Source organism: Pholcus phalangioides, unplaced genomic scaffold (assembly GCF_987345545.1).
Source record: "Pholcus phalangioides strain wild (caught in Gottingen) unplaced genomic scaffold, Ppha-v1.0 ptg000010l_1, whole genome shotgun sequence".
Lineage (NCBI taxonomy): Eukaryota > Metazoa > Arthropoda > Arachnida > Araneae > Pholcidae > Pholcus > Pholcus phalangioides.
In genome coordinates, this window is record NW_028301603.1 from 28494369 (window position 1) to 28519639 (window position 25271).

General features: G+C 38.2%; 1 protein-coding gene across 1 annotated transcript; it reads left to right on the top strand.

Moving 5' to 3' along the window:
• Positions 1–2719: 2719 nt before the first annotated feature.
• On the top strand, positions 2720–23382 carry SrpRalpha (signal recognition particle receptor alpha). The gene is made up of 13 exons (XM_089238049.1): positions 2720–3027; positions 6685–6768; positions 7522–7668; positions 7851–8013; positions 10422–10554; positions 11251–11422; positions 14208–14317; positions 15425–15537; positions 16380–16639; positions 16800–17013; positions 20763–20848; positions 21310–21486; positions 23009–23382. The coding sequence occupies exons 1-13, from the start codon at positions 2911–2913 to the stop codon at positions 23132–23134; spliced, it is 1902 nt and encodes a 633-aa protein (XP_089094175.1). The 5' UTR covers positions 2720–2910; the 3' UTR covers positions 23135–23382.
• Positions 23383–25271: the final 1889 nt, after the last annotated feature.

A 25271-nucleotide genomic window follows, 5' to 3' on the forward strand; every position in this document is an offset into this window, starting at 1 on the left:
ATAGGAAAGGTTGAAATTTAAAAAAAAATAAGAATAGATCATGATTTCTCAAACTTTTTGTTCCATCGCCCCCTTTCAAAATTTATTTTTCCCCGATCCTCCCCCTAACTGAAGCAAACCCATAGAGGCTACAGGTATAACATAGGATCCTATTTCCCCCAAACCATTCCATTGTCCACTTTGGGAAACACTGATCCAGATTATATTAGATATGAGAATGAATTATGGTTGTACTAGATCAGGGATTCAATCAGGAATTGTCGCATGGACCCAGGGCTGATTCTGTACATTTTTCAAGTGCAAGGGATAATTTTATGGCTATAAAAAAATAGCCCCTTCCATTCTAGGCTACTTTTCTTGACCACTCATTCATCCAATTCGCTGCCCTGTGCTATACTCCGCTTGTCGACCCCTGTAAATACACCCGTCTCTAAAACTATTGGTCACTCCCATACCCATTTTGCAAGGGGTTGTGTAGGTTATTAAAATAAAATTTACTTTTTATACTGTTCCCCAATTAGATGTCTTGATGCCAACTAAAAAAAAAAATACACATTTCAATAGTGCAATATTTGTTGAGACATTCAAATTTGAAAATTGGGGAGAAAAAGCATTAAATGTGGGTAGAACAGGTAACTTTTTAATTGGGTTTTTGGGCACATGGGTACGGTATGAAAAGTTATTAAATTTTTAAAAAATTATGTATATGCAACCTTTTGCAACATGAATGGCATATCTGAGTACTACACGTTACTTGGATAGTTTCCCCAATGCTCCTAGAATCAACGGTTCTCCAGTAAAATGCCATATGCCCATTGCGCCCTGTATAAATCGTGAAAGATAATCCCAGTGCAAACATCCAGGTCAAACTCCTATTTATACTGTCGAAGGGCAATCCAATCAGGCACATGCAGGATCTTCCTTATGGGGTGGGGGCATAAAAGGCTTAAGGGGTTGATTCGCAATGAATTTCTTTTTTGAGAAATTTTGAATTCCTAGCTTCTTCAAAGACATTGAAATTAATAGAAATTGACTATGATGACATATATAATAAATTTTTTCAAATATTTTTGCTTCAAGAATAAGTTTTCAATCGTCTGGGGGGCTCGTGCCCTCCCGCAAATGTTTCTGAACCGAATATGTGTTGGGGTTGGGGGGAGAAGCTGACGGACAAAAATGGCTAATAATCTGCTGACAAATGGCTGAAAATCATTGTACTTGAATTGCACCAATTTGGCGAAAACAGTACGGAAACTCAATTAATTTTAGCATCCCGTTCCCGTAATTTTGAAGGGGAAAAACAATAAACCTAGTACCCCTCTAAGTGGTTGTGGCCTTTTATTGGCGTCGTTTTTGGCACAGTCGCAAATCACTAATTTGGTGGAAACCTCGTTTACGGAATTCTCGCTGTTTTGGCTCCCTCTTCTAGTAATTTTGAAGGGAAACGGCGCCTTCCCTGATGCAGTGCCCGGGGTACTAGACCCCACCTTCTGCCTTCCCTAGGCCCGTACTCAGAAATTTCGTTCTGGAGGGGGGGTACCAAAGTGATAGAACAGATTTGGCTATCTTTTCCTTTTTTTGGTCATCCCCCCACTACGGCTTTGCATGGGCAAGCAACTTTGCTCATTATTGGTGTCATTTTTAGCACAATCGCAAATCACTTTAGTTTGGCGGCAATCTCGCGTAAGGAGTCCTCTCCATTTTAGCTCCCTTCTTTCTACACTAGCCGTTAATTCTCAAAAGGCACAGTGATACGATTGGCTGGTGGTGATGCAACGAAAATGAATGGGTTGCCGGCTTGGCGCTTTGGTTCGCGCCAACATATTACCTGGCTACGTTTTACGATACATTTACTTAATTTTACGTAGGATTCACAACCGCAATTGGTGTAGTCGTTAATGTAAGAAGCTCTAGCATCGAAAGTTGTGTGTTCGAATCATATTTAGATTAGCTGTTGCTTTTTTTTCCTCCCTTCCATCTTCATTTCTTGATCTCTTAAATTAATTTAATTGTTCTGGATCTGATCTTTCTAGTGAAATTGGAACTTGGAACATTTCCGGCCGCGGTATAGGCCCGTGGCCGGTTTTTGGAACATTCTATTTGAACTTATCAGTTTTGCCATGTTTCTGGTTGTGGTGAAAACACAGAATTGATATTTTCAGTCCGGGGGCAGCCCCCCCCCCCATAAAACTAGTAGTCAGTAACGTGAATTATGAAAAAGTATGATTTCTTGCCAGATATGATAAACTGATGTCAGATAATGCTCACGTCCCTCCCTCACCAGCCAATCATATCGCTGTGCCTTTTGAGAATTAACGGCTCGTCCTTTCTAATAATTCCGAGGGGGGAAAAAACAGTAAACTTGGCACCCAACGCCCAGGGCAGCTGATCCCCCCCCCCCCCGCTCCTTTTTTGTAGTTAAAGGCCTTGCACGAATTAGCAACTTTGCTTATACGAACGGAAACTTTGGTGAAAATTCGCGATTCTCTGTACTTTCCCTCGAAGAAATATGGTCAATCCCACAAAAAAACGGGACATGTGGTCATTACAGCTCAGTCTAACGGAAATGACGCAAATTAAAAACAGGAAGTGGATAAATGTCACGTGGTTATGGAAACGTAGCATCGAGTAAAATTTTTCTCAGCAAGGGAATGGGGGGGGGGGTGGGAAAGAAGAGTGGGCCCCACAAATAGGACACTGCTGTGGGGGGAGGGGGAAGAGAGAGAGAGAGAAGAGAGGAAAAACAAGCGAGAGAGCATATGGTTGGCCGTGGTCTCGTGGTGCTCTAACGGGGGATTTAATTCGTTGTTTGTTCGTAGTAGGGCTGTTGTTGTTGTTGTTTTTAGTTTGTTTTTCCGTTGTAATTTTTTTCATTTTCTAAAATTCAGGGCTATAAAATAATATCGGAAGATGTTGGACCTGTTCACGATATTCAGCAAGAGCGGCATCGTGCTTTGGTGCTTCCAGGGCACCTCTCAGATATTCACGCCATCCGTCAACGCGCTGGTACGGAATGTCCTCTTACAGGTTAGTTCTTGTTTGTTTACGATTTCATTTGTTTGTGTACGATCCGTCCTCTAATACCTTCTATTGAATAATCGTTATTCTAGATTGGGGCTGGTTTATTAGGGCAATCGCCAGCTGATCGGCCTCAGTTTGCTCCACATAGCGAGCCACGTATTAGGTTGTGAAAATCCTCATTGGCGTGTGAATGATGTGGCACCTACGAGCGAGCGATTTTGAATTTTCGCCCCCTAAAAGAACATATTTGATCGGTCAGTCCATGTCTTTTTTTTTGGAAATGACCTTGAAAAATCCGTAAAGACAAGGGTTCTTTACTCATGGGTCGCGACCCACTTAGGTCGCAGTGCTTCCATGATGCGTCGTACAAATCCACTTACACTCGTGGACTCATGAGCTATGATTTACAATCCAAACTTGATTTGCATGGGCTTCCATGGGCCGTACAAATCCACTTACACTCGTGGACTCTTGAGCTATGATTTACAATCCAAACTTGATTTGCATGGGCTTCCATGATGCGTCGTACAAATCCACTTACACTCGTGGACTCATGAGCTATGATTTACAATCCAAACTTGATTTGCATGGGCTTCCATGGGCCGTACAAATCCACTTACACTCGTGGACTCATGAGCTATGATTTACAATCCAAACTTGATTTGCATGGGCTTCCATGGGCCGTACAAATCCACTTACACTCGTGGACTCTTGAGCTATGATTTACAATCCAAACTTGATTTGCATGGGCTTCCATGATGCGTCGTACAAATCCACTTACACTCGTGGACTCATGAGCTATGATTTACAATCCAAACTTGATTTGCATGGGCTTCCATGGGCCGTACAAATCCACTTACAGCCATGGACTCATGAGCGGCTCAAACTTGATTCACAGGGGTTTCCGAGATGGGTCGTACAATTTCACTAACAGCCATGGACTTGAACTATGATTTATAATCCAAACTTGATTGGTAAGGGCTTCCATGATCGGCCGTACAAATCCACGTACAGCCATGGACTCTTGAGCTATGATTTAAACTGAAGAGCCAAAAAAAAAAAAAAAAAAACTGGTACAGGCATGCGTATGCAAATAAAAAGATGTGGAACCAATCCGAGTACGGCGCTGCGGTGGACAATGCCTATATAACACAACAAGTGTCTCGCATAGTTGTTAGATCAGTTACTGCTGCTACAATGGCAGGTTATCGAGATTTAAGTGAGTTTGAACGTGGTGTTATAGTCGGCGCACAAGAGATGGCACATAGCATCTCCGAGGTAGCGATGAAATTTGGATTTTCATGTACGACAATTTCACGAGTGTACCGTGAATATCGGGAATCCGGTAAAAAATTAAATCTATGACATCGCTGCGGCCGGAAAAAGATCATGCAAGAACTGGACAAACGACGACTGACGAGAATCATTAAACATGACAGATGTGCAACCCTTCCTCAAATTGCTGCAGATTTCAATGCTGGGCCATTAACAAGTGTCAGCGTGCGAACCATTCAACGAAACATCATCGATATGGGCTTTCGGAGCCAAAAGCCCACTCGTGTACCCTTGATGACTGCACGACACAAAGCTTTACGCCTCGCCTGGGCCCGACAACACTGACATTGGACTGTTGAGGACTGGAAACACGTTGCCTGGTCTGACGAGTCTCGGTTCCAATTGCTTCGAGCTGATGGACGTGTATGGGTATGGGGAGACAACCTCATGAATCCAGGGACCCTACATGTCAACAGGGGACTGTTCAAGCTCATGGAGGCTCTGATGGTATGGGGCGTGATATGGGACCCCTGATACGTCTAGATACGACTCTAACAGGTGACAGGTACGTAAGCATCCTGTCTGATCACCAGCACCCATTCATGTCCATTGTGCATTCTGACGGACTTGGACAATTTCAGCAGGATAATGCAACACCCCACAGGTCCAGAATTGCTACAAAGGGGCTCCTCTTCTGACTTTAGACACTTCCTCTGGCCACCAAAATCCCCAGACATGAACATTATTGAACATATCTGGGATGCCTTGCAACGTGCTGTTCAGAACAGATCTCCCCCCCCCCCTCTTACTCCAACGGATTTATGGACAGCCCTGCAGGATTTCATGGTGTCAATTACCTCCAGCACTACTTCAGACATTAGTCGAGTCCATGCCACGTCTTGTTGCGGCACTTCTGCGGGCTCGCGGGGGCCCTACACGATATTAGGCAGGTGTACTAGTTTTTTTGGCTCTTCAGTGTACAATCCAAACTCGATTCATAGGGCTTCCATGATCGGCCGTACAAATCCACTTAGAGCCATGGACTCTTGAGCTTAGGGTCACGCTCAAACTTGATTTACAGGGGCTTCTGAGATGGGCCATACAAATTCACTAACAGTCAAAGATCTCTAAGCTGCTACTAAACCACACATGAACCTCTTCCATATTCCCCTATGGAACCTCCAAGGAATTGATACATGTTGGAATGTTCATGTTGTTAACCTAATGTGAAGTTTGTTTCTGTGTAATGCTTGTTATAATGCTGGCATCTGCCGTCTATTTTCCGAACTACAGTAGAGCATTGATTATCTGAAATAATTCGGGGGGGGGGGGGGTGTTCAGATAACTGATTTTTCGGATAGCCAATCATTCAAGGGGAAAAAATTGTACTAGTATCATAGGCACAATATGAAACAAAGAAAGCAATATTAAATGCAATACTGTATTTATTTTGTACCACTTTGGAGAATATACATTGAAGTGCCAATAGTCGTGGGATACCTCTTAATATCGTGTGGGACCTCCTTTTACCTGGCAAAGTGCAGCAATATTAAGAGGTATCCCATGACTTTTGGCCCTTCAATGTATCATTTGGGAAAAGCACTTGCTAGCAGAATTTCTACATGACATGCAAATTCGAATTTGCCGACTGGAACGCTTTCAGTTAACTGATTTTTCTGTTGATCGGCATTCAGATAATGGATGCTAGTACAAGGTGAAGTGTAATGATTAGATGTTTGTATCATTGTAGGGCTGTTGCTCTATGTAGGCCTATGGGTCAGACCTAGACTTGATTTCGAGGGGCTTTCAAGATGGGTTGTACCAATCCACTAACAGTCGTGTTATAAATTTCAATTTGTATATCCGTTAATTATGTTGATTGTGTGTGTGTGTGAATTATTTCCATTTTAGATTGTGACTAATTTACTAGGGTAATCATTATCTGACCAACCCCCAGTTTGACCCAGATAGAGAGCCTTGTATTAGATAGCAAAAAATCCTTGATGGGGGGGAGGTGTTGAATTCACCCTTTAACTGCTCCTCCTACATTACACTGGGGCGCTGAAATATGTGCTTGCCGCAGCTGACAAAGTATGTAGTTGCAGTCCTGATACCATAGGCGGAGATAGAGTTGGAAGTCTGGGGGCACGCCCCGCCCCCCCCCCCCCGTATCTCTGCCCATGCCTGATACTATTATATAAGTTGCATAGCTGTATCTCTTTCCATCAGCAAGCTATTTTAATTTAAAGCACCACCCGATTCAACTTGGCCATAAAAGAAGAAATATGGTGGTAGATCACCGGAGCATGTTTAGACTTGTTTCATTTATAATGTGCAGCGATTGTATTGCCACAGTTTTTTTCCCAATGTTTCATTTTCCAATTGCAGGAAAGAGGTGGAGGCGATGCTTTCACGCACGAAGGCCTTACTCTCCAATACAAATTGGACAATGAATTTGAACTGGTGTTTGTGGTACGTATGCATGTATTTCTAGTCATGATATTCTTCATTTCACATGTACAGTCAACGCTCGTTATAACGACCACACATTATAGCCACCATTACATTACAATGACCGGTAGGATAAGTCCCAGATATTTTCACAGCACAATTATCATATATGTTTTACTTTTGGTGTAACAACCCTCCCAATGTAACGTCCATTTTTGATGGCATGAAGGGGGTCGTTACATCGAGCGTAGACTGTACCAAGTAATAAAAAAATTTCTTGTCATTTTTTACCATAAAAAGATTGGGGTAGGCTGTGTCATAGACACTGCCGCAAGTTTTGACGTGAATATGTTCTCTGTGCCTAGAATAACATGAAATTAGCGTCATCGGATTTGTCTTTGGAATACTTTACATACTATACCAATATCGTCTATTTGCATTACTAACTTCTTAAGCTGTAGCGTAAAATAATTTCTTTACGAAAGTGGGCCACGAGCCTGTTGCCAAGACCAGAAGACATACATATATATACAGGACTCAAACGCGTATGCGAGGGAGGGTGGGTGCAAGGCATTGTTTTTTCAGAAGTTATTAGGAAGGGGCTCAAATGGCCTCTGCCCCCTGGTTCTGGTGCTTATAGAATTGCCCTCATACGTGCACCAAACCATGCCTTGGTTCACGCATGAACAATTATGGTTGGATACTTTTTGAACAAACCTAGTAGACAGTTATGTTCTCTTGATAACGTTGCACATATGTTTTATTTATTTATAGGTGGCTTATCAGAAGATACTCCAGCTGTCCTACATTGACAAGTTTCTAGATGATGTGCATTTGGAATTCAGGGATAAGTACAAAGAGGATTTGCAAGGGTCTCAGAGCCTTTTCTCGAACTACTCTTTCGGCGATGAGTTCCAACGTGTACGTAGACATATGCATCTATAAACTCTTGCTCTCACTGTACATGGATCATTATGGTCATTTGAATCAAATGGAAAAAAAGTATCCCGCTGTTCTTTCCAATGGTTCTTATCTACTTTTGGAGAGAAAAAAAGGTATCCTGAACCATGGTAAATTTCTGTTATATTATTTTTGGTTTGTAGATTCTGAAAGAAGCCGAGTCTTTTGGACGCAAAATTTCCCTTCAGCCGAAGAAGATGCGAACATTCGATGAATCCCAGAAATCTAAAAAGACTGTTGCTTCCATGATAGAAAATAAAGAGACCACGAAACCTCCCGCAAAAGAATCCAAAAACCTTAAAAATGGTAAGTTTATTTGCTCTTTTTTTTTGTCCGTGCTATAGTCTATTTCATGCCTGCAGGTAGCCTACTGATTAGACAGGCACCTACACTTTATTAGCTGCAATGAAACCTTTATTTGGGTATCTCTGTTTTGGCAGCCTAAATCTTTTTTGTGAAATAAAAAAGGCTGGACACTAGAGGAGAGGAATGGAAATTCATGTCGCTGCTGGGAATTCATCTCCGATTGGTATCTAGTCTTTTTTACTTTGTGTGAACAGGGGGAAGTGACATCTCATTTCTCTCTACATCTGTTTTTTGCTAGCGTTTTATACATCATCGTTAAAATTTTCCAGTTTTTCCCCCAGTCCATGTAATCATGAAACCTGCATTAGCTGTCAGATAGCAACAATTCTGTGGAATGTCAAGTGGCCATCTTAGGCAAGTATCCACTGTGTTCAAATAAAAAAATTATCCTTGAACTTTTCCTGACCCAGATGGTACAACAGAAGTTGCGACAATGTGCTCACAGAGAACGATTGCTACCACACCAAGGGAAAAGTGAAGGACTTTTCCTTAATTCTCTATTCCTCAGATGAGGTACCATTCATAAACTTTTGCTGTTGCATGCAAAGGAGATCCACCAGTTCATCTGCGGTCAACTCCTAGCCATGGTCTTCCACTAGTTTTTCAATGTCATCTTCAAAGTCACCTTCAATAATGTAATCAACCCCACAGTTTTCTCCAAGCAAAATTTTAAAAAAATTTCAAGCTCACATACGCATGGTTACAATGCTACATATAGTTTCATATCGTAAACAGTCATGCTTTGCATGTGTGTTCATTTTTTGAGTTCAGCATGCTGACGGGAGACAATATTACCCACAATTCCACAGTACGTATGTGGATGAAAGTGAAAACCATTAGCTAGTTGTAATAATGTGAAAATAAATTTAAAAAGTGCAAAATTTTTTGCTTGTTATACAAATCATTGCTCGTTAACCAAATTTTGAAGAAAAATTTCAAAATTTTTGTTTGTTGTGTAAATTGCTCATTAACCGAATCTCCACTGTATTTTTTATTTATTTTTCTCTTATTTTTCGTCACCCAAAATTACAATCCAAAGATTTGACTTTCCAGGATTTGATCTTCAGCTCTTCTGCGGTGTGCATGGGGGAGGTTTTGGTGGCCAATAGGTATAGAACCAATACCAGAAAACAAACTTTGTGCTGCCCACCTATTTAGATTTCAGTAAAGAAATAAAGTTACTTTAAGTTGTGCTCTGTCTTGACGAGCAAGGAATTATAGGTCATCTGAAGAGAAAGCCTTTTTCGGTTAGCGAAAAAATGACAATTTAGACTGAATTTGATAAAAAAAAATATTGAATATTGGATTTAAAAAACAAACTTCCAAGTAACCTTTTCATGCATCTTGACTTTATTCTTAAGTTTGTATATTTCTTTCAATTATTGTCAGAAATAAGTTGTAACAGCAATACTCACTAAAGTGAGATGATTTTAAAATTTGACATTTCGAAGTCTTCTGATTAATTTGACCTTAATTTAAAGATCCCTTGATTTGGCAAATAAAATTGTCAGTTTCTTCTGATTTGTTGAAATGGGATTGGACTGTACTGGTGGTATTTTGAAAAATTTCCATCTTCTTGACTATCAAAAATCAAAATCTGTTACAATTTCTAGAAATTTTTACTTACATTGTCAGACATAGCTTGTTTATCCGTTCAAAGTTTGTTAAAAAATTTTTTTGCTTATCTAGCGAAATATTCCTGAACTAAGTTCTGTAGTGGTTTAGTGCTGTAGTGGTGGGTTGGCAAGATACAGGGTTAGAGATGGGAAGAGTTCAGGTTACATGGGTTCAAACCCACCCACCCACTTCCAAATAATTATACTTTTTTTTGTGGTCGGCTGAAGTTGGTTTTCTGTGGTTCCCAACTTCAAGGCGCAAATGCGAGCCAATCTCCCCGTTAAAAAGTCTCGCCACAGAGAGCAACAGTCCTACAACGATAAATCATTCAATCATAACACTTCACTCATAGTTAGAAAAACTAGTGGCAGATGGCAGCACTACACATACCAAGCATTACAGAGAAACAACAAAAACTTCACGTCAGGTTTCACTACACGCACACGCACATTCCCGCATGTACCGATTCTTTGGGGGGTTCCACGGGGGGGGGGGGGGGGGTGTAGTAGTAGTAGGTAGGGCCTCCAAAAAATGGCTCGGGGATCCATGATGTTCTTAAGTCAGCCACCTCGTTGGGCAATTTGCCTGTTGTGGCGTTGTATTTGTATAAGTTATTCCCAATCCAAACTTTTACTGTATTTGCTTACTGTATTTGTATTGTTTTACTGTATATGCTCTGACATTAAAAAAAAAATAATTAATTGATATATGTGCAATATATTTTGCTTTAGAATCAAAAAAAGAAGCCCAAATCAAAGAAAATGATAATACTAAAGAGAGCAATAACGTGAACGGCAATCTTGAAGAACTTGATCCACGAGCCAGGATGATGGCAAAATTTTCTAAAGTAAAGAAAGAGAAAAGGTTCGTATCAATATTTTACAGAGGAGGGTGTATGACTTCTCTTGACCAACTTCGTTGAACCTAGAGTCAGCTGGTTTAGAGAAAATTCTAGTTCAATTAGGTTGATCGAAACCAGAGTTAATTATGCATTTCGTAGAGAAATTCTGTATTACACGAGTGTGTGTAAATAATATTATGAAGAGTTTCCATCTTCTTGACTCTGTCAAATCAAAATCTGTTAAAATTTCTAGAAATTTTTCTTACATTGTCAGACATCACTTGTTTATCCACTCAAAATTTATTTTAAACTAATTTATTCTCAATCCAAAGTTGTACTGTATATGCTCAGTCATTAAAAATCCAGTACCCTCAGCCTGTGGGTATGTGATGCTCTTAAGGCGGTATGAGGTATTGAATTTCTGAGTGTTTCATGATCATAGGCCCAGAAACTAGGGGCCGAGTGTATTTAAGCCCCCCAATGAATTTTGTAAGAGGGCTGAGTCCCCCAAATAATTTCTGAAAAACAATGCAGTACACCTTCCCTCTCCAGCGTACGTGCTTGAGGTCTGAGTCCGGTGTATACAGGATGACCAACAAGTTTGAACCACCTCAATGCTTTCTTCATGTCGGCACCTCGTTCATGATCATGTTCAACGATGAAATTTCAAGAACAATTTTTTTTTAAATTTAAAAAAAAGCAAAACATATTTTTCACAGCAAGAAGAGTCCAATCGCGCCGAAAGACAAGTCCAAGAAACCTAGAGTGTGGGACAATGGTGGATCGACTCGGGATGTTCCAACTCTCGATTTCAGCAAGAAAATGGAGCTGGGTATGAATGGAGAAGTTGATACCAATGATAATCCTGAGGAATATTTTTGTAACAGAGAGGTTAGCAGAATTTTATAAATCTTCAAATTTTTTAGCGATTTGATGTTTTTCCCATGTTTAATTTGCATCTTGCTTTAAATATAATCCACTTGCGGTTCTCCAAATTAAAAAAAAAAACCTTCACATATCTTCTGAATTGTTGTGTAAACTGTCACTTTTTTCCTTCTTTCAACTGCTTTATTAATTAATAATGTACAAAAATGCTTAAAAACCATCATAAAACATTATTGACAACTTAAGTGAACATTTACACGTTATAAAAAACCAAAAAAACCACTAATTTAACAGTGATGGCAATTTTGTCATTTGTGTTAAAACCAGCGGAAACCCACCCAAAAAACAGAAAAAAGATATTTTTAAACTATGAAGACACCTTACATATTAGTATCAACTCTTTACTGTAAAGAAAGGCACACACAAAAATATTTAAAACATTAAAATCGGAAGGTTTAAAATTCTCACATAATTTTTTTTGCAAAGTTCAAAAGAAAAGTTTTAAATTTTTGTCAAAAAAGGTAAATATGTCACAATTTTCATAGTAAGGAAAGTTAGTTATATGTATATGATGTCTTGTACATTGACAGTTAAGCTTCATCAGGTATGTTTAGGGAGTACATTCTGTCAGTCATATATATGACATCTCGAACTCCCTGTCTTCATAGAATTGAGTGAGTTTATCAACATTACGCTTGACACTTTTTTCAGTCAAAAACTTTACCAAGACAAATATTCCGAGCTGTAGTTGTTTAAGAACCGCACCATCAATTCACCTGGACCATGTTGGCATTCATCATTTCATCATGTTTGTCTATAGTTGAATCATATCCTTCTTCACAGGGAAGAAGCAAGAACAGCAGGAGCAACTAATTCATCAAAGCTCTTTAGTAGGTTCTGCATCTTGCTTAGGTTCTTTTTGATTCACAGATTTGCCATGCAAATAAAACGCACAATTAGATTCATCACTACTGTGATGGTTGTTCTTTCTTTCACGAGCACCCTTAATCTGATTCATTGTAAAGGCACTCGGAAGGAATTGGTCTTTCTCCATCAAGTGCAATTTGCCAACCGCTTCTGGTACCACATCGATTCCCCACCGTCTTCTCTTTTGTAGAATCTGGCTGCAGTGTAGTATCATCATAATTTTGATACCTGCGGCCTCCCAACTTGGTACTAATGCATCTTGGCATCTAAACTACCTCTAACACAAATATGAAAAATGCACAATTTGAAAAAAAGTATTCCAGAATTTGAGAAAATAACGAAATTTCAGGTTGGCAAAGTTGCCCCATTTTCACAAAGGTTGGCAACATAAAATTTACATCTAAAAGGGATTCTGAAAGAGAATTATACGCTGTATAGAGCAGAACAAGTAGATTTTTACTTACCTGTGTATGAATGGGCAGGGTGAGACACTTTTGTAAGCTACAAAAAACTTCTACAAGTCAGAAACAAAATCACTAATAAAGATCAGTAAATCTGCTAGTCTAATCAGTAAAAGCAACTAGTGAGGCTGAAAACACATGAAAGGGCACCATTCAATGTATTCTCTGAGCAATAAAAACATTGGCACCCCTATTGGTTGGTTCAGGAACAATACGCAGGGAGCAAAACAACACCTTTTTCAAAAATTGGCGAAGTTGATCTGAGCAGCAAAGTTGTCAGACAGCAAGGGCTAGGTCAGTGAATGACCAAAAGAGTGACCTAGAGAGTTTGCAGGCACATGCGTGAGCAAAAGAGTGACTTAAGACCATGGCACACTACTCTTACATGGCCACTGTGGTGGTCGAGTGGTCATAGTGATGGACTCGCATCTCAAGGTCCCAGGTTCGAACCTCACCGTCGCCACAGCGGTGGTTGTCTGAAGTAGGTTTTCTGTGGTTCCCAACTTTAAGGCGCAAATGCGAGCCGATCTCCCTTTTAAAAAGTCTCGCCACAGAGAGAAACAGGCCTACAAATATAATTCAGTCATAACACCTCACTTACTTCACTTCTGAAATATAGATGGCAACACTGAAAAATCAAACACAACACTACATACGCACTCAGACTATTAGGTACACTTCCGACCCAACTCTCGCTAGGTTGTAAATTGCCCATAGATGGTAATAGACCTGAGTTGTGCTTGGTTTGAAGAAAAAAAAAACTCTTTCATGATGTGGTCCCATAGAGGCATTATGATTTCTGATTCATGGAAATCCTCCATGTCACTGACTTCACGTGGGACCATGTCGCATCATAGTAGTGCGTAGTGGTTTTTAGAGTGTGATCAAACATGTGAAGGACCAGAAGAGTCACCTAGAGCAGAGATTCTCACACTGTGCACTGCAGCGTCCTTTGTCAGGTGTGCTGTTGGAGGAAAAAGTTTGAGAGTCCCTGACTTGGAGCATGTATAAATAGATAAATGATCAGAAGAGTGACCTATGAAGCAAGGAACCATGACAGTGAGTGACCAAAACAGAGGGTGGCAAAGTCAAGGAAAGAGGCAAGAAAAATAGACTAGAATGTGGGAGAAATACGATAAAATTTGTGTAGCCCACAGGTGGCAAAACCATAAATGTGCCTCTGCCCTCCCCAAGGAATAATTTCATCTATTTTGAAAAACACGGCTGCAACACACATCTACAACAACCACTATAAGTATTTGCATCATCATATACTAAATTTTATTTCATTGTTTAGCTGAACGGATGAAATTTTTATATTATTGTTTTGAAAATTTTTACATTACTGTTTTTATAGCATCATTATTTAATGAATCTTTATTATATTTTGAATCTCGTTACAGCAAGTTGGTACTTTGCGTGGTCAGGTTAAAATTGTGGAAAGCTCCGAGAGCGAAGGTGAAGAGTTTGTCGAAGAAGTTAAAGATAAGAAGCTCAAGAAGAAAAAGAATGAGTGAGTTCATCGACATTCATTGTTTGCAAAGCATTTTCCCCTCTTTAACCTTGCTACTTTTTAAATAGATGATTTTTCATAATAATTGTATTTAAACATCAAATCTATGAATCAGACACAGACTTAACATATTGTCACAGAATTAGAGACATCAACAGGGGTAGGAACTCTGCGCCACACTGTGCCAAAATTAACATCCTGCGCCATCCTGCTCCAATGGTGTATTTTTGTATTTTTCTGTGCCAAATAGCAAATTTTGCTTCAGTATGCCCAGAATTTCAGCAAGGATGGCAAAACTTTTTTGTTCCTGCTTGCCGTGAAATGATTCTTTCCGAGAAAAGCGTGTTTTATTCCACTGTACTATTGCCTTATTTAAACTATCGGCTCCCTCATTGGGCTTCCCATCACCCTGATAATATCCGTGATTGTGCAACTGAAGATGGTTTGTTATGGTCTTTCAGCTTTAAAGCACAAAATCCTCCGAATTACAAATGCTAATTTAGAATCGCCAATGTTGCCAAATAATGAGTGTCAAATTGCCAATCTTACCAAATAATGAGTGCTGAATCGCCAAACATTGTGTTGATCCTTCCGAAATTCTCTCCCATTTTGCAACAATTTCTTTCAGAGTATAAAAAAAAATTGAAAACCTGGAGAAAATTTTTAGCCCATTTGAAGTGCTGCTTTTAAAGACAGCAAACTGCTCTCAGTAAGCAAAAATCATTTAAATAGACTGGTGCGCAAAAAATCTTATGACAGCCACTCTTTCAAACAAGGTGTCAAAAGCCTGAGACACCAAAAATGAAAAACAGGCTGATAGAAAGATGTTTGATAACAAAAGACAGTGCAGTTGTTTTATTTTAAAAAGGGGTGAGGGTTAATGAAAATGTTCTTGTTAATTTCGCTGTTCCAATTTATAAATATCTGCTCTGAATCCTATATTTTGCTGCTCCAAAACTGCTCTGAATCCTACATTTTGCTGTTCCAAAAACTGCTCAGAATCCTGAATTTTTTGCTCCAAAACTGCTGCAAATCCTGACAAATTTGTATCTATAAGGGGGAAAAAATTAGTGATGATGTTAATTCTAGATTGTATGTTTTGCATAGGAAAGCAAAAGGGTTTGGCATGTTTTCTATGTTCAAAGGCCTTGTTGGATCAAAGAGCATCGCTCGTGAAGACATGCAACCTGCTTTGGATAAGCTTAAAGACCATATGATAAGTAAGACATTTTTTATTTTAGTTTCATGGAGAATTTTGGTTTTTGTATCGTACAACTTAATATGAAATAGAGGGTGGGTGAAAAGTCCTGGACACATTTAATAAAAAAATCAACCAACTGATATAAAAAGTGTGTGTGTGAGGTTTGCACAAAAATACTTCATCAAGGCATCAATTTTTTTATTTTTTTTTGATGAATGATAAGAAAACAAAGTTTCAATCACAGGGTAGTGCTGTATTATGAAAAACTCAGCATAGCACATGAAACGTGACACAAACCGTTGCATAATTAATTTTTAATACAATTTTGCTGTATAAAACTCTACTACATTTCAACATAAGCACTCTTTCTACATTGCCGTCTGTGAGCAAAATTGTGAACCTCTTTCATTATTCCATTGAAAACATCTGACACCTTGAGATAATTACAATGGAAGCTCAATAACTTGACCTCTCAAAAAGTATCGATAAAGATTACATAGGTTTAACCTCGGTATAATGATATTCTGCTGATCAAGGAAAAATTTCTGTAGAGGGATTGTTGTTATATTGAGAGTAGCATTATCATCACGCAGGACTAAATTTATGCTATGTGGTCAGACAACGTTTTTCATAGTGTTAGGAGGTCTCTTGTTTTCCACCTTGAAAACGACACCCAAGAGTGCCGAAAAAATAGGTAATTGTTCTAATTGAATATACTGTTGTTCCAATTTAATTGAATATACCATTGTTCCAATTTAATTGAATATACCGTTGTTCCAATTCAATTGAATATATTGCTTAAATATGTTGTAATTTTTCACTTTTTTTTGTGAGTATTCATTGCTTTTGTGTTTCTTTCAGGTAAAAATGTTGCGGCTGATATCGCCGATAAATTGTGTGAATCTGTAGCAGTAAAACTTGAAGGGAAGATTCTCGGTTCTTTCACTGGAATCGCTTCCACTGTGAAGCAAACTCTTGTAGATGCGCTGGTTCAACTGTTGTCTCCAAAGAGGAGAATTGACATCTTGAGAGATGTCATGGAAGCTCAAAACTTAAAGAGGCCTTATACCATCGCATTTTGTGGTGTGAATGGAGTTGGGAAGTCAACAAATTTGGCAAAAGTACTAATATATATGCATATATTTTAACAGAATTATTTATAAAAGTTAACTTATCTTATTTATAACTAAAGGTGGCTCTGCACATGTAATTTGGATTATTTAAATAACATTTTCATTAGCCTGAAATCCAAAATAGTTTTACTTTTTGTCATCTCTGCAGATAGCGTTCTGGCTGATTGAGAATGATTTCCGGGTTCTCATAGCAGCTTGTGATACATTCCGTGCTGGTGCTGTTGAACAGCTACGCACTCATACTCGCCACTTGAATGCTCTGCATCCACCCGAGAAGCACAGTGGCCAGATGATGGTGCAGCTGTACGAAAAAGGCTATGGCAAAGACGCTGCCGGGATAGCCATGGAGGCAATCAACTTCGGTACATTCAAGTTCTTCTAAATAACAAATTCATACTGAACGTATTCCTTCCATGAACATGTAAAGATAGGTTTTGCTCATTGACTGTACTTTTAAAATTGGTTTTCCATCTGAATCTGTTCTTGACAGAAATCTGATGGTGAAATATTTGATACAAAATTTATCATATATATATGTTATGGTAAATGTGTATTTTATAAATGCTGAAAAAAGATTATCACTTTTTACCGGGGTAAAAAGTGCCATTGGTAAACATAATAAATCATACTAAATTCATCACATTTTGCTGGTTATTATCCATAATTGCCATTTCGTATAGGTAAATATGATAAATTGGTCCCATTGATGTGATAAGATTTGTTATTTGAATACCATGCTTGTAGTTATAATGAACTCTGAATTAACAAATTTTTCAGAGCATCCCCAAAGTAACTCCTACTAGACCAATTCTGAAATCAGACCTTGATATAATAATCTATTTATCAAATTAAATGATCGGGGTAGCCCAATATAATGGTCCCCATTTAACAAATTTTATGATCATATGCCTATATAATAAACTTTCATTTAACAAATTCTTAAAAAATGTTTACAAGTTTTTGTGCTTATGCAATCAGACCCCCAACAAACTCCTATTTAATGAATTCTACAATTGGACCCCAACATACTCATTTGGGCTTTTTTTTCTCATTTACCAAATTTTCACCAGTTACACCGTACTATTATACATAGTCAAAATGACAAAGTGACAAATTTAAAGTATTCATTGAATTAACAAGGTGCGCTTGGGTATTATGTAGGGGAAAGTGGGATAAAACTGGGTACCAAATGTTTGAGTCCTGAAATATGAAAAGAAAATGTTTGTTGTACAGCTTCAATTCAACTACCCAAATATGAGTGGTTTTTTTGTTTTAAATGTTTTCTTTAATTGTTATAATTGTTTTTCCTCAAATACCCGGTTTTGCCCTATGGATGGGATAAAACTGGGTACTCATTGAAATACATGTAAAAAATTTTATTTATTAAGAAGTTTATTTTAAAAAATGAAAAATCTACATTTGTCTTTCAAGTTATTTAAAAAAGTAAGATCCTCCTCCTTGTATGATATTTGAAAAAAAAAATTCAAGTAGTTATTTTTCTTCGAGGATGATGTCACTCTCCTCTATCCTATTGGCCTGAATTAGGTCTAATCGTCCATGTATGGTCCTAATTCAGTTCACACAAGCTCCAAGGAAAGATTGAGATATTCATTGCCTTTGTTGTCTAGTGGTCTCTCCCGGCAAGAGAGAGGACATGGATTCGATTCCCTGCGAAGGCCATAGAATTTTCTCTCTTTCTTAAATATATCTTCGCATCAGCCAGGTGTTAAAAGACCTTCTTATTTTTCCCATGTTAATTGCAAGAACCACATTTAAAAGTGTCATCTTCGTCTGTATTTGAACATATTCCATGAGCCCTAATCTCTACAAATTCCGCACGGGATACATTCTTCTTTTGATTTTAATTCTACATGATGTCTGTTATAAAATATACAGGTTTTAGAATTATTCTTTTCTTCTCATGATAAGAATAGCTCTATTCTATAGCTTTATTTTTAAATTTTATTTTTTTGTATTAACTAATTATTTTTTCCATTCATTATCTTCTTGCTGCTATCAATATTTTTCACCCCTCGATGTTGAAAAATATTTATCTGGGGTCTCTTGTTATTCCAGCATTAGTTTATAGGGAGAAGGAGCATAAACTTGTTTCCCATTTTTTTATTTTGAATTTTTTTGAGATGTTTATGCTTCTTTAGGAACACATATGAATGCCTCAATAATTTTCTCACTGCTTCTTCTGGAGTTGTGGTGGTGGTGGGGGGGGGGGGTCGTTATTTAAATGTTGTTGTCCAGTCTTGATTTTGAGGATATGCTGATTCAAGCTATGATCAGCTAATGACACAGTTTTGCCCCACACTGGCATTCTCAAACAAAAATACCACATTTTTTTCAGTGATACCTTCAATTTTCTAATACAAATATAACGCTACAACAGGCAGAATGCCTAGCGAGGTGGCTGAGAATAAGTTGCTCATAAATATCCCCCCCCCCATCCGAGAATAAGTTGACTACTAATGCATTAGAATATTACTTGAAAGATAACAAATATATTCATACGCTTACTATGTGATTCTTCAAACATTTAATCGAGTATGGCAGATAATACAAAACGGAGAGAATCAAATTATTTCTACCTATAAACTTAAAGAATTTTGGTGAAATCGCACTGCAACCACCCAATTCTGAATATCACCTCGAATTTCTTTAAGAGCAGCTACATGCTTTCGAGTGGGTTCTAGCACTGGGTTCATGAATGCCATACCCGGTTTTGCCCCACTCTCCCCTTTTATCACCAGTAAAAGTGACATTTTTTTTTTAGCATTTATCAAATTTACCAATGATGCTTGGGCACTATGCACAATCACCAGTAAAAGTGATAAATTTATCGAACTTACCAAGATGATTGGTGATTATGCATAATAACCAATTAATCACATTCACCACAACAAATATACCAAAAAAGACTCACCTTAAAAGATCAGATACAGTAAAAGTTTGTTATAATGCGTATGGCTTATAATCTTGATATAATGAGTGATTTGCAGGCTATTGTCAAAGAGATAATGTTGCAAAAACACCTGCTTATAATGAGAAGTCTGTTATAATGACAATTCCCCCCCCCCCCCCCCCCATGATTGTAAGCTGTTTTTATAACAGACTTCTACTGTACTACAGAATTTTGTTAAAACTTGGTGTAAAGGTCGAAATTTATCAAAAAAGTGAAATTAATGTTTTCTCATGCGGCATAAGAAAAGTAGATCTTCACTCTCCAGCTGGGAAGAAAACCTGTTTTGAGGAGAAATGGGTCCTTCCATATGAAATTCCAGATGTGTTTATAAAGATTTGTCCCCCCCCCCACACGCACACAACGGGTGATTTGGCTTCTCGAGAGGTCTGGAATAAATACTTCTGGATTTTACTTTTCCATCCTTTCATAAAATCACTTGGGGTGCAACCGAAACCAGGATTAGATGACTGCAGAATACATAGCTACAACAGAAAGTCCCCTACTAAAGGGGGTTATTGCACCAACCTCTCATGTGCGACAAAAATACAGGGTGATTACGATTAAATAATTTACGATTTTAAAATGTTATAAAGCAAGAACCACTAGTCAAAACAACTTGAATATTTGCGTGAATACTCTTGAAGCAACTGAATTTTGTTTAGCAAAGTAAAAAAAAATACTTGAAAATTTACAGATAGGTGTTTCTGTACTTAAGAAATGCGTGAGATTTGCTCGCAGAATAGAAACAATAGTCAGGTGGGGTAGACAATTTTATCAGCTTCACATAATTTCATAATTCATGGAAGCATCACAAAAATGAAGTCACAAAACAAATTGAGAATTTCAATGAAACCTCAGGCAAATAATGATTTCAATGAAGTCACATGAACTAAACATCTCGAAGGATTTCTCACCATAGACTTCAAAGAAGCCGCAGGCCACTGAGCTATACTAATTATACATTATATAGCTATATACATTTTCATAAGCTATATTAATCAGTTCATTTTCAAAATGGCTGGTGGGGCCATAGATGGCCTGTGAACCACACATTGAAGACCCCTGTCTTTTGCATGTTTAAAACATTATATGTGTGTGTAACAAATTGTGTTCCTGAAAATTATCATTCAATATTTCCAGCGAGAGACTGCAGAATTGATGTTGTCTTGATAGACACGGCTGGCAGAATGCAAGACAACGAACCACTCATGAAAGCCCTTGCTAAGGTATTCATGAATTTGTGTTTCTCCAACTGTTGCTCATATTCAAAACTATATTACAGTCGATGCTCTCTATAATAACCATTTGTAATAGCAATCAATGTAATAAGCCCCAAATATTCTCATATAACGACTAGTTTATGCTGTCGACGATCAATTTTATTTTATTAACTGCACATATTTACAAACTGATCTGCTGGTCCTGAACAATGAGCTATTCCTTAAAGATGTTTAATCTTTCCTATTTATGAATTATTTTCACATCTGTACAGGTTCGTAAAAACGAGCATCGGCTGCATGTGCTATCCTTTCAATGTAATGTCCATTTTGGACTGAACAATTGTGTGGAAGTTGGTATAACAAGCATCAAGTGTATAATGACATTGTTGTAAATTTTTTTCTCTTTGATCATTAAGAATGGTCATATTATGATCACTAATTCAAAAATATCATGTTCGGATTTGTAGCTGATCAAAGTGAATTCGCCGGACCTGGTTGCTTTCGTCGGTGAAGCCCTTGTTGGTAACGAGGCTGTCGATCAGCTGGTGAAGTTCAATCGTGCTCTTGCCGATCATTCGAGCCAGGAGAACCCTCACCTAGTTGACGGTATCGTGCTCACCAAGTTCGACACGATTGATGACAAGGTATGAGCTTTCTTTGTTTCAATTAGAAATATGTTTGTATACACATGTATGTACTCATACTTGTGTTAAGAGGGGGAAGGGAATAGTCTCATTTTGATTTTCTAAAGCAGTGTTTCTCAACCTTTCTGAAAACAAGGACCAGTGAAACATCTGGAACAGTTTCACCGACCCCCTTGTGTTTTGTATTATGGGACATACTTGTAATTTTTGTTGTTTCGACTTTTTTATATATTTGTCTTTTTTTCAATGACACTTACCGTATATACTCGTGTATAAGCCGACCCCCCCCCCCCACTTCAGGACCACCAAAACCGCAATAAATTGAAAACCTGTGTATAAGCCGACCTCAAAAAATCAGTGCATTTCAGGGGAAAAAAATCTTATATTTTAATGCAAAATGAATACTTACGGAAACTTACAATAGAAAAGATTCAAACTTTTTAATCCATTTCTGCTAAGTCTCTAAGCTTATGGTAATCCATCAGATCATCATAAAAACTTCTAAAGTCGTAATATGCACACGGGCACTGCATTTTCATAATATAATTAAATGATGGCAAGAATACCGGTAAAATTGTTTTCCCACATTTAATGTTTTTCCTAACTTTCCTCCGCTTTTTGAATTTGAATATTTCAGTGGATATTGCATTTGGAAACATGGATATGGGTTAGATTGAGGCTCTGTCATTGACGGGGGAGGGGGGTGGAATTGCCCTCTCATGGCCTCATATCTCGCCCATGCTCAAGTAGTGGTCCACGGCACAACCCCACATCACTTAAGTGACCCTCAGAACATTTACAGATCACTTAAGTGACCAGTTCCAGATCGCTTAACTAGCCTGGGGTGCTATTCCATATTATTTAAGTGCCTTGTGGCACATTTGTACTTCAATTATGCGGTCTTCCAGATCAATTAAGTGGCCTGCACAGCACATTTCCAAGTCGCTTAAGTGATCTGTGGTACAGTTCCACATTACTCAAATGTTCTGCAGTTCTAGATCACTTAAGTGATCTACTGCATATTTGTAGAAACTCACGCTTAAGTGAACCGCAGCATTTTTTCACTTTAATTAAGTGGTCTGCGGCACATCCAGACCGCTGAAGTTACCCGCGGCACTTTTCCAGATCACTGGCCACTTGGCCAAGATCGCAGGCCACTTAGAAGAGGTCTTAAGTGACCTGGGAAGCTCTTCGAACCAATGAAGTGGCCTGCACTCTCCAAAAGGTTGAGCACACTTGCTGTAAATCTTAATTATAGATGTGCATGAGTTCATATATCCACAAAATGCAATTTTCTGTACTTTGAAAAAAAAAAATACCACTCAAAATGAATTTCAAGGTATTCAATTTTCAAAGAGAAAACTGCGCCCTTAGTGCTTTAGATACCCGCAAGGGGTTTTATTTCAAGAATTTGAGTTTTCAGACGATTGGTTGAGACTGTCCTATGATTATAAATAGCCACAAATATGCTCCTCATCGTTGAAAAAAAAATTAATTATTATTTTTTCCTTCTTGTTTTCAGGTCGGTGCTGCAATATCTATGACCTACATCACTGGCCAGCCGATTATCTTTGTGGGCACTGGTCAAACCTACACCGATCTGAAGCGCTTGAATCCCAAGGCTGTCGTTCATGCTCTCATGAAATGAAATAGTTGCAAGAAAATATCGTTAATAGTTTTAAATGAGCCTTTTTTATTTTTCATTCCTCCCTTCTTTCTTTTTTTTTTTCTTTCCTACTGAACTGTTTTCGCTGAATGTTTATTTTACGTTTTTTTGGTTTTTTTTGACAGCACTCGAATCAAAATGATTATTTGTTGGATATAATGCAAATACGAATGAAATGTTTGAATGTACATATATTTTAGCACCCTTAATAATAAAAAAAATTACTGGGCTTTTCATATTTTTTAATGCATTTTATGTACACTAATTCAGACAATGTAACAAACACAACTGGGTGATTTCTCAGTCGTAAGCCAATTTTTTGTCTTGTGACTACAGGGTCCGGTTTTTGATATCTTTTTATCTATATTGTAAAATGCATTACTGCAATCAAGATACCGATTAAGTTCCATTGCTCCTTCAATGGCTATTCGGTACAAACCAAACAAAGAAACAGAAAACAGGTCAAATCTCATTAAGACGATGCTGAAAAAGAACATTGAAAATAATACGTAGAAAGCCGCAAAACAACATGCAATTTGATTATGTAAAATGTGAAAAATATTTCATTTGTGTATATTCAGAAATCATCAATGAATAAGATTAATTTGTAGTATTTCGGTTTGTATTTATCAAGTTTGTCCTGGTGAAGTTCAACTTTGTTGTTGCAGACACTCGCTTTAATTCGTATTAACCCCTTGAACTATAATTTATTTTCAGGCAGCACTGCTGAGACACAATTTCATGGCGACCTGGACTCGTCATTTCAGTTCAAGGGGTTAAGCGAGTTTATCTTGACAAGACATTCTTGTCACTTTAATTTGTGATAAACAAGTTTGTGTTGACAAGGTTTGACTTTACGGTTATAGATGCTCGCTTTAATTCATAATAAACGAGCTTGTTGTGATGAGGTTTGACTTTACTGTTGCAGACGCTTGGTTTAATTCATACTAAAGGAGTTTTGTCTTGACACGGCTCAACTTTACTATTGCAGGCACTTGCTTTAATTCGTAATAAAGGAGTTTGTCTTCACGAGGTTTGACTTTAACATTGCAGACGCTCACTTTAATTCATAATAAAAGAGTTTGTTGTGATGAGGTTTGATTTCACTGTTGCAGACGCTTGGTTTAATTTGTAGCAAATGAGTTTGGGTTGATGAGGTTGATTTTACTGTAGCAGATGCTTGCAAATTTCGTAATAAACTGGAATCTTTTTTACTCCAGGCCCTGCTTAGGCGAGACAATATATGAAAGAATTAGTACAAGATTAATTATTATTTAATTAATTATTAATATTCAATACATATTAGAAAAGTATAGCCAGACGACCTCAAATCAAGAGAAGAACGGGCTTCATGGTAGTGAGACCTAGTTACAGTTTTTGTTCCTATGTATATACCCCATCCAGGCATAAGCGAATATATGCTCTTTGAACGGGGAAGAGGGATGGCACGATTTCCCCCAGGTAGCCTATAATGCTGTTAAGACCTGTCAAGAAGAGGGGGGGGGGGGTGTTTGCTTTTCCGAAAAAAGTTTGGGAAACACTACCCTAAGGAATCGTGAACGTAGGGGGTAAGTAAAACTTTGTGAAACCCATCAGTGTTTGGTATGTATCCTGGACATTTCCTTACATTAAACGGTTTTGAATGGAACCAATGCCCACAATACCCGTACCTCTATATCATAGTTTCTCAAACTTTTTGTTTTATCGCCCCCCCCCCCAACTCCAGACGATCCATAGGATCCTATGTTACACCCATAGCTTCTACCGCCCCCTTGGACCATTTCATCCATCGCCTTCCCCCCGAGTGGGCGATATTGCCCACTCCGGGAAACACCGCTCTATACCTTGGACAGATTTTAATAGAACAGTAGGTGTCCAAAACCTAGACAAGTTTCACTGTACTAATGGTAGAGAAATATTAGAAGAGCGCTATTAAAAAGATCCTATACGGATGATCTAAAGTTCCCCCCTCCCTCTCTGAGGTGTATAAATGAAGTAAACCATCGACAATATCGCCACAACTAGGTCCACTTTGGTCCTCCGAATCGTCGCGTAAATGCCCTCGTCCGTGAGGAATGGCGCTGTGTATTATTTCCCAATGTCTCGGCAGAAACGTCGT

Excerpts from the sequence above, each read along its gene's own strand:
- SrpRalpha (XM_089238049.1), top strand. The coding sequence starts at position 2,911 with ATGTTGGACCTGTTCACGATATTCAGCAAGAGCGGCATCGTGCTTTGG. Across the intron at positions 7,669-7,850 it reads TCGGCGATGAGTTCCAACGT|ATTCTGAAAGAAGCCGAGTC; the intron begins GTACGTAGACAT and ends TTTGGTTTGTAG. Across the intron at positions 11,423-14,207 it reads AATATTTTTGTAACAGAGAG|CAAGTTGGTACTTTGCGTGG; the intron begins GTTAGCAGAATT and ends ATCTCGTTACAG.